At 43.2% G+C, this 12,678-nt stretch overlaps 1 protein-coding gene across 4 annotated transcripts in view; it reads right to left on the minus strand.

Moving 5' to 3' along the window:
- Window positions 1-1,259: 1,259 nt before the first annotated feature.
- LOC131228623 (transcription factor ALC-like) overlaps window positions 1,260-12,678 on the minus strand; it is a 37,325-nt gene continuing 25,906 nt past the window's right edge. For 2 of the 4 annotated variants that reach the window (XM_058224403.1, XM_058224404.1), the window contains exons 5-6: window positions 2,442-2,762; window positions 1,260-1,963 (exon numbers count right to left, since the gene is read on the minus strand). In XM_058224403.1, coding sequence (XP_058080386.1) covers window positions 1,880-1,963; window positions 2,442-2,762 — 405 coding nt within the window. In that variant the 3' untranslated portion in view covers window positions 1,260-1,879. Of the gene's footprint in view, window positions 1,964-2,441; window positions 2,763-12,678 lie in introns of those variants that run through there. The other 2 variants (XR_009163029.1, XM_058224405.1) reach the window with 2 other exon arrangements.

The raw sequence follows: 12,678 nt of genomic DNA on the forward strand, positions 1-12,678 counted from the left end.
AACTACTTTTGACTCTTAAGTAATGATAAATCTGTAATAGACGCTTGATTTTATCCACAGCAAGAATAGGAGATTTTATTTTTAAATTTTTTCATCCCAATAGAATGCCTTCTAATGGAGAATGTGAAATTATAAGCAGAAGGTGAATCAACTCATTGAAGAAATCAGTCTCAACTGTTGAAAAAACTTTTTCAATCTTTGTATTTGTGGGAATTTAGAAACTTTGTTATTTATAGAACTTCACTTCTGAAAACTTAATGAAATTCTATTGTTCATGGACAATATCACTGCCGACACAAGCTCATATAGCCATATTGTTCATGGACAATATCACTGCCGACACAAGCTCATATAGCCGTATTGTTCATGGACAATATCATCACGTATTGAGCGATTAGAGCCAGTTTTGTATGATACTTTAAAACCTTGGTCTAAATCATCAGATTTGTATACATCTGTACACAAATGGGTGGTGTATGACTTAGTGTTAAACAATTTCCTAACAGTAGTACCAGGAGGTCTACAGTTCAAAAGCACCCAAGTAAATCTAACATTCACGAATTGACTTATCATGTATAAAAGTCCTAAATTCCCTTTTCCGGCTACAATGACCTACTGAACAAAAAGACGGCAAGAACAAATCCCCATCTAACCAGACTGAGAATTCCCCTCAATTCGGTAAGAACTAAAACTACACCAATGCAGAAGCTGCATATATAAACCCCAATAGTATCACTCAGAAACTAAAATTAGTCCACTGGTGATGCTACATGTATAAACCTGCTATATTTTCATATCCACAAAACAAACCCATATCGCTTTATCAGGAAAACCAAGTTATAGCATCCAAACTCTAGGGAAGATGCCGATGCCAGAACACTGGACCGCAAACAATAAATAAATTGAAATTATACTCACAAATGGTTTGAGTCTATGCACAGTTCACACTCATCTTCAATCTCACCAGTGGCTGCTTGCTTCAGTAACATAGACTACTGGTCCATCGTGCTCCGTTGCACATGGACCATTCCCAAAATCTCTTATAGAAAAACCCTTTCTTTTGTGGTTTGCTAATAGAGGTTACAAAGAGAAATACAGCAATAGGTCCGGCGATTGGTGGCTAAGATAATCCAACCTGCAACATCTCTGGGGCATGGCCCATCAATGGTGGGATGCAACAGAACAACAGTCTGAAGTGGCGAAGCATAAGGACCCACTTGTCAGAATTGCAAAACTGCTTACCCAGTTGAGAGCCTCAGTTCACATCATGCAGTTCATAAATTAACCAGAGAACACTACAATGCCCCAAATTCCCATCTTTCACATATTTTTACAGGTGGTGCAATTTACGACAGGAACAACAATCATCGCATTGAAACCTCTACTTTTAAGGCATTTGAATCCAGAATGTTCAAACTCCATGAGCATAGCTCTTACAAGAAAAACATGGTGAGATTATCAGCAGAGGCAGAAGGTCAGATGGTCAGCGTTTCATGATGTTACAGCTTGACCAGCGCACACAACCAACCAAAAAGCGTTTAAGGACAGCGGCAAATGTCAAAGACATAATGCTTATCTTCACGTTGTTGTCGTCATTGGGGCATGTATCTTCCTGTCTCTAAACTGACCAAAAAAAAAAAGTAGCCATTGACACCTTCTAGAAGTGAACATGGGTGATCTTTTCACCACATGACGTGCATGTTTCCAGACAGTCAGTAGTCTCCTCCACAACCGTTGCTTGTCAGCCCAAATGTAGAGATCAGACCATGGGTTTCATTTTATTTCTTTCAGAAAAGTTCAGTTCAGAAAGTTAAATAAAACAGGAAAGTGGCTTTGAAGGTCGTCCACCTGATTTCAGTAAATGGATAGTCGTTGCTGGCTAAGAGGATCCGCCTGATGGGTTTGCAGTAGAGTGACTTGCATCTAAATGTTGTTGTGGGGTGATGTCTTCGCTGTACATTTCCTTCACAACGCAAGAGAAATGGGTGGTTGTTTACTCAGGTGACTCAGACTAGACGAAGCATTAGGAGAAAAACAAGTCCCTGATATGCCATAGTCCATAGTAGTGGGACCCATGGTCTGGAAATCCCAACTGTTCAATTGATTTGGCCGCTGTGGATGGAGAAGAGCATAAAAATATTTAAGACTGGGAGATCCTAGCAATCTAATCCTTGGCATTTTCTGGACCATAAATTTATCTTTTTTTCTCAAGCATCTGTTTGTATGCCACTGCCTGCAGGGCTAGGATGTTCCAATTTGCCAAATTTTTGTGGCGTCTCCCCATCCACAAAGGGGTCCATCCCACTGATTCTTTGGATAACCAGAGCATGGGCCCCACTTATACAAATGCGCAAATTGCGACCCCATTCATGGACCAATGCATAAGGACGTATGACAAGTCCTCAGCCTAACATGCATTCAAGGGGTTGTATTTGACTTACCTCAATAGCTGAGGGAAACTGAAAGGGTCCATGGTGGGCCCGTGATATGTCCAAATCGAATGATGACTCTGAATTGGTGATATTCGTTAAGCTGGGTATGACCATGGGCTGATGTTGCGTGGGGTTGCATTGATTTGGTGGACCAAACGAGCTTCTTGTTGTGGAATCCTGGTTCATGGGAAGCATGCCTACTCCCATGTTAACATGTAGGGAGCTGCTTCCCACACCAAAGCCAACATGCATCTGGGGCACTTGCAAAGGCTGCAAAGGTCCTGGCAGATACATGGGATGCAAGTTCAGCCCATTTCTCATTGACAACATCTGGAAGGTAGATAAAACAATAAAATGTAGTTAGACACCAACACATGAAGTTAGCCCATAAATAACAAAGTGTAAATCAATAAAAAATAATGATGATAAGCAATGAAATATAACATCTATATTAGAACGACGCCGTACTTTACACTGTTACTAGTAAATAATAAAACGCAATAACTATTGTTGAATAATAATCATTTATAATGGGACACATACTACCATAGCGTTGTATTTAAACGAAGGTATTCCGTAACAGTAATGATGGCCGTAACGGCCACCACCATTACCCTTACGATACGGGGTGTAACGGCCATTACAGAGATTGTAACGACTGTTAGGGTCCCTTTTTTTATTGAAAAAAAAAAAACCTCAAAAAACCTGTATCAGCCCCAAAATGGACCATTACAGGGTCGTAACGGTTGTAATAGCCTTTACGGGTCATTTTTCCATAACGGCCGTTTTCGCCTTTATGACCCCGTAACGTGTAGCAATTGCCACCGTTACCTTTATGTGACGCAGGGATGGACGTGATGAGATCAATTACCTTCTTCCTCAAGGCATAATTAGTCCAAATCCACGGAGCTTCTCTAGACTCCTCACAGAGATTCCTCGAATCCACAAGGAAAAATAGAAACTAGAAATAAATTCTAATAAATTCCAAATTAAATTGATTGATGATAAAAACGAAATTACAACGCTTTAAATAGTAATCTCAAACTTAGGAAGAAGTTTCAAAATCAAACTCCAACTCAAACTCCCTAAAAACGTGACTTACTACAAATATTAAACTTACTATTTATAGACGGTCATGATTTCTACTAGACTTCATGGTCTTCGGCCAAAAATAGTGTCCAATTTGGCCTAACCATGTTATCCTCCTAATTTTTCTAAGCCCTTTTCATGTTGGGCACAACTCCAAAAGCTCAAAGGATCAAGAGTCATGATCGAATTAAAACTTGCTATAAATAGTAAAAACGAAATTAAAATGGAGTTTCGACCATCTATCTGATGGAATCTCGCAAATTCGGCATGGGCAACCCGACGTAGCGGGGTTGGTTGGCTAACGTAGCTTCTCTAACCCCAAAATCATACATGGTACATCAAATAACTCATTCTGGTTTGAGAGACATGCCTGTTTTAGGGTTCTGACAATTCCGATCACTTTCGTCTCCGATCAAGCCTTCTCTGGTCCATCTTAGACATGAAAGTGTCCACGACCCGCTCTACATCAGTCCCCTCCACTTCAAAAGAACTCATCCTCGAGTTCTCGTCCCGCTTCAGTTCATGATACTCAGTCAAGTCTGCAATGTTGAAAGTACGTGAGATCTCCATGTCATCCAGAAGATCAACAACGTAAGTATTGTCATTGATCTTTCGGAGGATTGGTACTGGTTCAATCTTCTTATTCTTCAGCTTGTTAAAGTTCCCGGTCAAAAATCTTTCTTTGCGTAGATGGACCATAACATGGTCATCCACCTCAAACACATTTTGTCACTGATGCTTGTTAGCTTGATCCTTGTACTTGTCGTTCGAGGCATGCAACTTGGCTTGCACATCCACATGAATGCCCACAATTCGGTCCACCATATGTTTTGTTGCAATACTCATGCCCGGGAGCTTGGGCAAAGGGACCAAGTCAAGTGTGTGGCGAGACACTCGACCATAAACAATCTAGAATGGGGACTTCCCTATCAAGCGGTTCACCATATTATTGAATATAAATTCCGCTTGAGACAAGGCTAAATCCCACTGCTTCGGTTTGTTACCCGAAATACATCGAATGAGGTTTCCCACATGGGATTCACAACTTCAGTTTGCCCATCGGTTTGTGGGTGGCAGGCACTGTTGAACTGAAGTTGTGTACCAAACCGACTCCACAAAGTCCACCAGAAGCGGCTAATGAACTTCGTGTTACGGTCAGAAGTAATGGTCTTAGGAACCTTATGGTCTTAGGAACCTTATGTAGCCGCACGACCTCTCTGAAGAATAGGTTGGTCACGTGTGTTATATCGAGGGTCTTCTTACATGGGATAAAGTGCGTCATCTTTGAGGAACGATCTACCACCACGAATATTGAATCCATACCGTGATGTGTTCATGGGAGACCAAGCACGAAGTCCATAGATAAGTCCTCCCAAGGGCCATCAGGCATAGGTAACGGGGTGTAGAGGTCCGTATTCTGAGACTGCCCATTGGACGTCGGATAAACATGATAGCACTACACTGTTTTACCCACATCACGTACCAATTGCAGCCAGTAATACCGCTCCTTCACAAGAGTCCGCGTCTTGTCTCACCCAAGGTGACAAGGCCACCTCTATATAGCTCTTGAATAATCTGCTCCCTCAAATAACTCTGGGGGATGCAAAATCGATACCCTTTAAAAAGGAAACCGTTTAGCATATATAGGTCACTTGAATGACCCTCTTGGCATCTCATCTATGCATCTTTGAAGTCCTCGTCCTCGGCATACAGCTCCTTGAGACGGTCGAAGTCGACTACATCATCGCTCATTGTAATTAGTAGTGAAGCCGGACAGCTAAGCAAGGGTGCACACGGCTCGGTTCGGTCCGGTTCTGGGGTGAAACCGGAACCGAACCGTTCCTTACGATTCCAGGATTTTCGGAACTGGAACCAGACCGTTAGCACCGTAGAACCGAACCGGAACCGGATCGTGAAAACTAGTTCGGTTCCACAGTTCTGGGCTTTTTATAATCCGGCCCAATTGTATGTTTTATTTTATAATTTATCCCATGTCCATTCGTGTTGTGATCCACTTGATGAATGGTTTAGATATTGTATATGGTGTGAAAAAATACATTTATGAAAACAAGCAAGGGGTGCATTGTAAACCATAGATCATGAGTCAAATATACAACTAAAATATATTGTAAACTCATGGTTCCAGGTTCGGCTCCACAGTTCAGTTCCAAGTTCGGTTCCACGGTTCAGATTCACGGTTCAGATCCATGATTCGGATCACAGTTCAGTTCGATTCGGTTCTACATACCCCTAAACCGGAACCGAACTAACTAAACAATTCTTTAATTTTTGGAACTGGAACCGGAACCGGTGCACTCTAGAACCGGACCAAACCGGACCGTTTGGTCGGTTCCGATTCGGTTCCACAGTTCTACCGATTCGATGTGCACCCCTACAACTAAGTGCATCGACTATCTTGTTCTGCTGCCCTGACTTGTACTTCAAAATGAACGTGAATTCCTGCAAAAACGCAACCCATCTACCATGCACACAATTCACGTTAGTCTGACTATTAATGAATTTGAGAGATTGATGATCTATGTAAAGAATAAACTCCCTCTAAATTAAGTAATGTCACTAATGTCACAGTGCCTGGACTACTGCGTACAATTCGAGCTCATAGGTCGACCACTTTTTGCGTGCATCACTAAGCTTTTCACTGTAGAAGGCTATCGGCCTGCCTTCTTGAGATAAAAATCCTCCAATTCCGACATATGAAAAATCACATTCTACCTCAAACAGTTTGTCGAAGATGGGAAGTACAGAAACCGAGGTTGTGGACAATTTGTGCTTGATTTCAGCAAAGCTCATGTCAGCTTCGTTAGTCCACTGAAATGGCCCCTTCTTCATGCAATCTATAATTGGTGACATAATGGTGCTAAAAAATTTCACAAAACGACGATAAGATGTCGTCAATCCATGAAAACTCCGTACTTCGTGGATGTTTGTTGGAACTGACTATTCCTTGACGGCTTTCACCTTTTCGTCGTCCACCCGGATGCCCGTGGAGGTCACAACAAAGCCCAAAGACAACAAGCAATCTGATACGGACATCAGTGGTACACCCTTTAGAGTGTATCAGAAGAGGAGACGTCGCCGACGGAGTACCGGAGCGGAAGAGTTGTGTGGATGGACACTGGGTCCAGCGGACCCATTTTCTAACGCGCTACAAGTGCAGGAGCGGCATGACCACACCCTAACCGCAAGCCCATGGGGCGGATTTCACACCCTGTCGTGCGTGTGTTTTACACTTAGGCATGTTTTGTTCTTTTCCTTATTTTCAGGGGCATTAGTGCACTCTTTTTTTTCTTTTTTCTTTTTTTTGTCTTTTTGTTATTTTCCTTGTTTTCATGGGCTTTAGTGCACTTTTACTTTTTCCATGGCTTATAAATACACTGTGAGAAACCATATTTTAGTTATTGAATGAATGAGAATTCATATGCTTTCTTCCTCTTTTTACCAAAGAGATTAGGGTTTCAAGATTGGCCCTTGGGTGTTGAGGATTCCACATCGGTTTCAAGTTTCTTTCTTTTTAGATTTTCGAGTTGCAGGAAAAAGTAAGAATCAGCTATCTTCTTTTCTTTAATGCCCTAGAATTCATACTTCCTTTCATCTCGAACCCATCTCTTCTTCATATCTTTCGTTCCTCTCTGAATATTCCCTTTTGGTTTGAACGGAAAATAGGGACGGCTAGTTAGGAGAATTGTATCCAAACTTGACTATAGGCTAGCTTATGCTAGATCTGGAGTATCCTCATATCCCTAGGTCCACCCTTTTTTACTGGTTACATGATTTTATGCTAAGGGGCATGGATCTTGACGGAATGATTTCATCTGTGTTGAGATTTGCTTAATCGACGTGATTGATAAAAGTTAGTTGATTAATTTTATTATTTGAATCTCCTCAACCTGATTATACATGCTTCTATGGTTAGGCCATCACATGTCCCTGCATCATTTTTTGGTATCGGAACCTAGATTTTAGCATAGGTCCGTTTATCAACAATCCCTCTTTGTGGTGAAATTTTACTAAAGAACCCCTTAACCACGTACCGACTTTGCGAAAGGGACAAATTTTGTTGAGTTTAGTTAGCTCTTTTCCTACATTTTGTTGAAACTTGAATCCTCATATAGATCTAGGCCATATAGGATAGTTGTGTTGCATTGGTATCATAATTTTTTTACCCATTTCGCACATTAGATCTAGAACCCTTCACTTTTCATTCCTGGTATATGCCCACGCGCACTGGTCGTGGATTTGCTCTCCATTACACCATGGACTCTGATTAATTCCCTAAGGCTATGGAGGCGTAACTAAGAAAATGGATCAACGGTTTCGAACCTTGAGGGATGAGATCATGCAATAGTTTGCATATCAGGATGGTAGGTTCACACATCTAGAGGAGAGTTACGTGCTTAGAGGCTAGTACTCCAATCGCCACTATAGGTGGTTCCCAGGCGATCCCCGACATTGGAGTTGTCGATCAATCCCAAGTTGTTGGCCCTGATCCGCCTAGGGATGCTTTGGGCGCAGGCAAGGCCCATGGGCCTAGCAACGGACATGATGGGGTATATCCATTACCACCCACACACAATCGTGATCCTGTTATTCCCGCACAATGGGAGGGTCATGGTAGGGTGCGTCATCAACAACCTCTGAGATACCATGAGCACTAGGACCCTGTTGCTAGGGTCATGAAGGGCATCACGGTTGATGCCCCCAATTTTGATGGGAGATTGGACCCCAGAGTTTTTTTCGACTAGTTAGCAAACATGGACCACTTCTTTGAGTGGCACGATCTGCCAAACCCATGACGAGTCAGGTTCGCCACGATGAAATTAGTGGGTCAGGCAAAACTATATTAGGAAACGTGGAGCGTCGCCACGAGCAATCTAGAGAAGGGCTAGTTCTCCTTTGGATTGAGATGAAAGAGTTGTTGCGAGATAAATATGTTCCCCTTTCATACAGGCAGAGGTTGTTGAGTCAATGGCACACTTTGTACTAAGGATCCATGACGGTGACGGAATACATCGCCAAGTTCAATGAATACATGATCATGTGCGATGTGGATGAGGACCTTGTTGTGGTTTTCTCCCGTTTTCGTATGGGCCTCATGCCTGAGCTTCAACGGTAGCTCATGCTTCACATGGTCACCAATTTGGAACATGCTTACCAGGTAGTGCAGGAACTGGAGCACTGTGTGCGCCAGTCCAATGTGAGGAGGTTTGATATTCGACCTACTGTGCCTAAAGTAGCTCCACAGGGAGCAAGATCCCAGGTCGGAAATCAACTCAGAGCTCAACCTAGCACCCAGTCAGTTAACAGAAACCGAGGTAATAACGCAGTTGGACCAAGTACTAGGCCTGCGATGCCAGGGCAGTGCTACCGCTATGGTGGCATGGGTCACATCGCCGCAGAGTGTTCAAATAAGGGTGGGCACATTGCCTTTGTTTCCAAACACCCTACAGAAGAAGTGACAGATAAAGTTGATGGTGACCAAGATGATGAGAAGATCATTATCCTATCCCTTGAGCTAGCTAGTGATGCCGAGGATGATACTACGGAGACTACCCCACTTGCAGTGGTGAGGTACGCCTTGACTCAGGTGAAGGAAAGCGAAGATTGGAGCAGAACCACCATTTTCCACACTTATGCCAAGTGTGGAGAAAAGAGTTGCAAAGTAATCATAGACGGTGAGAGCTGTGAGAATGTAATTTCCCCAATTATTTTGAGTCACTTGGGGTTAAAGCCAATCCCTCACCCTAACCCATACAAAGTTTTTTGGGTGGATGCGACATCCTTCCCTGTGACCTGGCAATGCCTTGTTCCAATTGAGTTTGGACCATATAAGGACAACTTGTGGTGTGATGTGGTTACGATGGACGTTGGTCATATCATCGTGGGAAGGCCATGGCTCTATGACTAAAGTTGTACATGAGTCGAGTTAGTTCAATCAACTCGCTCGACTTGACTCGGAAAAGCTTGACTCGCCTCGGCTCGAAATTGGATTCAGACCGAGTCAAACTGATCTTTGGAGCTCAAAAAAATTTCAAGTCGAGTTCGAGCTTGCCCAAACTCGACTTGACTCGGATCGAACCTCAACTCGAATCAACTCGGATTGAATTGGCTCGATGACTTGGTTATTTTAATATTGATGTTGCTGATCGAGTGTTTGATGAAATGACTCAACGATGTGTTGTTTCGGGTGCGTACATTCTCGGTGGGATCAGCTAGTGGCAAGGAAGGAATGAATACGAAACAAATCACTACAATTTATTTATTTTTTACATTATAAGACTACCCTCATATCTTGATTTTAATGCTGCTCACTGAGTGTTTGATGAAATACCCGTAAAGTGTTGTTCTTGTTTTGCATTTTGTGAGAAATTGAAGATGCATTATATGTGTTTGAGAAAATGTCACAGAGGCTCGAATTAGCCCGAGTTGTTGACCGAATCGAGCCGAACTAGTCAGTCAAGCACGAGGACTGAGCCGAGCCGAGTTCGAGCTGAAGTTAGCTACTGGCCGAGTTGAGCCGGGCTGTGCCAAGCTCGACTCAGTTTGACTCGTGTACAACTCTATCTATGACAAAGATGTCACAATATTCGGGCGTATGAATAATTGTGTTTAAGCATGAAGGAAAGAAGTTTGTCTTGAGCCCGCTCCCTCTCAAATCATCCACAAGAGCGAAAGATGTTGCATCCCCAGGCAGTCCTAGTCAAAAGGTTCCTCAGTCGAAGTCTCTCCACATCATAGATGCTAAGGAGTTTGAGAGAGAAACCAAGGCGGGGGGACCTTGGTGTACAGCCTACTAGCTAGGGAGAGTACACCCGAGGTTGTTATAGGGATATCCCAGGAGGTTTGCCCAATCCTAAAGGAGTTTCGGGATGTCTTCCCTAAGGACCTTCCAAACGAGCTTCCACCGATACGAGACATTCAGCATGCGATAGACCTCATCTCAAAGGCGACCCTACCAAACCTCCCTCACTATAGAATGAACCCCACCAAGCATGCCAAGTTGAAGAGGCAAGTGGATGAATTGCATAAAAAGGGATTTATTCGTGAGAGTGAGCCCGTGCTCCATGCCTGGGCTTCTTACGCCCAACAAAGACGGCACGTGGCGCATGTGTGTCGATAGTAAAGTCATAAACAAGATCACTGTCAAGTATCGGTTCTCCATCCGAGGCTTGATGATATGCTTAACATGATGGCCACCTCTACTATCTTTTCGAAAATTGACCTCAAGATTAGTTATCACCAAATTTGTGTTCGCCCAGGATGAATGGAAAATTACCTTCAAGACGAAAGGCGGGTTGTACGAGTGGCTGGTTATGGCCTTCAGGTTAACCAATGCCCCAAGTACATTTATGAGGGTGATAACCTAGGTGCTGCAACCATTTATGGGCAAGTTTTTAGTGGTGTGCTTCGATGATATCATCATCTATAGTATGTTCCATAACAAGCACATCGAGCACTTGAGGCAGGTTTGCAACACCTTGCGCGCAGAAAAGCTCAATGTGAACCTCCAAAAGTGTTCTTTCTTGACCTCTCGAGTTATCTTCCCGAGGTTTGTTGTGTCGTCAGAGGGTATGTCTACAAACCCTGAGAAAGTCAAGGCTAGTGTCAATTGGCCTGAGCCACGTACCATACACAAAATGTGAAGCTTTCATGGCCTAGCTACATTCTATCGGCAATTCATCCATGGATTTAGCTCAATTATGGCTCCTATCACATGTTGCATACGAAAATGGGAGTTTCAATTGACTAAAGTCGCAGCGCGGGCTTTCTCAGAAATTAAGAAAATGACGGAAGCGTTAGTCATGCGTCTACCCGACTTTACCAAAGTCTTTGAGGTAGCATGTGACATGTCAGGAATTGCTATAGGCGGAGTGCTAAGCCAAAAGGGACATCCTATGCCCTTTTTCAGTGAGAAGTTGAACGAGCCTAAACAACGCTACTCCACTAATGGCAGGGAGTTCTATGCGATTGTGCAATCATTGCGCCATTGGCGGCATTACTTATTACCGCAAGAATTCACCCTGTTCTCTGATCATGAGGCCTTGAAATATTTGAACTCTCAAAAGAAGTTAAGCCCTAGGCATGCCAAGTGGGCACATTTTCTTTAAGAGTGCACATTTGTGCTTAAGCACAAGGCCGAAAAAGAGAATAAGGTTGCTGACGCACTTAGCCGCCGTGTCTTAATGCTACGGTCCATGAGCATTGAAGTTACAAGCTTTGAGCAACTCAATGGTGAGTACTCAAATTGTCCTGATTTTGGGATCATTTATACGTCATTATCTAGTGACCCGCCCTTGAGGAGTGCAGAGTTCGTCCTTACAGATGGATATCTTTTTATAGGGGACAAGCTCTATATCCCACACACATCCCTCCGTGATGTTCTAGTTTGGGAGTTGCATGCTGGAGGGATGGCAGGTCACCTTGGTCAAAGATAAAATAGTTGCCCTTGTGTCTAATAGTTTCTATTGGCCTAATCTCCAGCGAGATGTGGCTAAGATTGTAGGGCAGTGTACGACATGTCAACTGGCGAAGCAGAGAAAACAAAATACATGTTTATATACTCATTTACCAGTTCCCATGCCCCATGGCAAGATGTCAGTACGGACTTCGTGCTTGGACTTCCCAAGACTATTCATAAGCACGATTCCATATTCGTGGTTGTTGATCGATTTTCTAAAATGACCCATTTCCTACAATGTTAGAAGACCTCAGATGCCTCCCACGTTGCAAAGTTATTCTTTTAGGAGGTAGTGCGACTTCATGGAGTACCTAGATCCATCGTGTTTGACAGATATACTAGGTTCACTAATATTTTTAGAAGCCTCTCTAGCATCTTTTGGGTACGAGGCTCCAGTTTTCTTCAACATTTCATTCCCAGTCGGATGGTCAAACAGAGGTAGTGAACCATAGCCTAGGAATTTGTTGAAATGTCTAGTTAGAGACCACCACAGGACCTGGGACATTGTTCTTCCCACAACAGAGTTTGCGTATAATTCTTCAGTGAACAAGTCCACAAGAATGAGCCCGTTTGAAATTGTTTTAGGTCTTAGACCCTGAGCCCCCATAGATTTGATCCATGTGGCTACCCCACAACGTCCTTCAGAATTAGGAGTCCTTCGCCTAACATATACATGCATTG

The sequence above is a fragment of the Magnolia sinica genome, chromosome 16 (assembly GCF_029962835.1).
Source record: "Magnolia sinica isolate HGM2019 chromosome 16, MsV1, whole genome shotgun sequence".
NCBI classification, from domain to species: domain Eukaryota; kingdom Viridiplantae; phylum Streptophyta; class Magnoliopsida; order Magnoliales; family Magnoliaceae; genus Magnolia; species Magnolia sinica.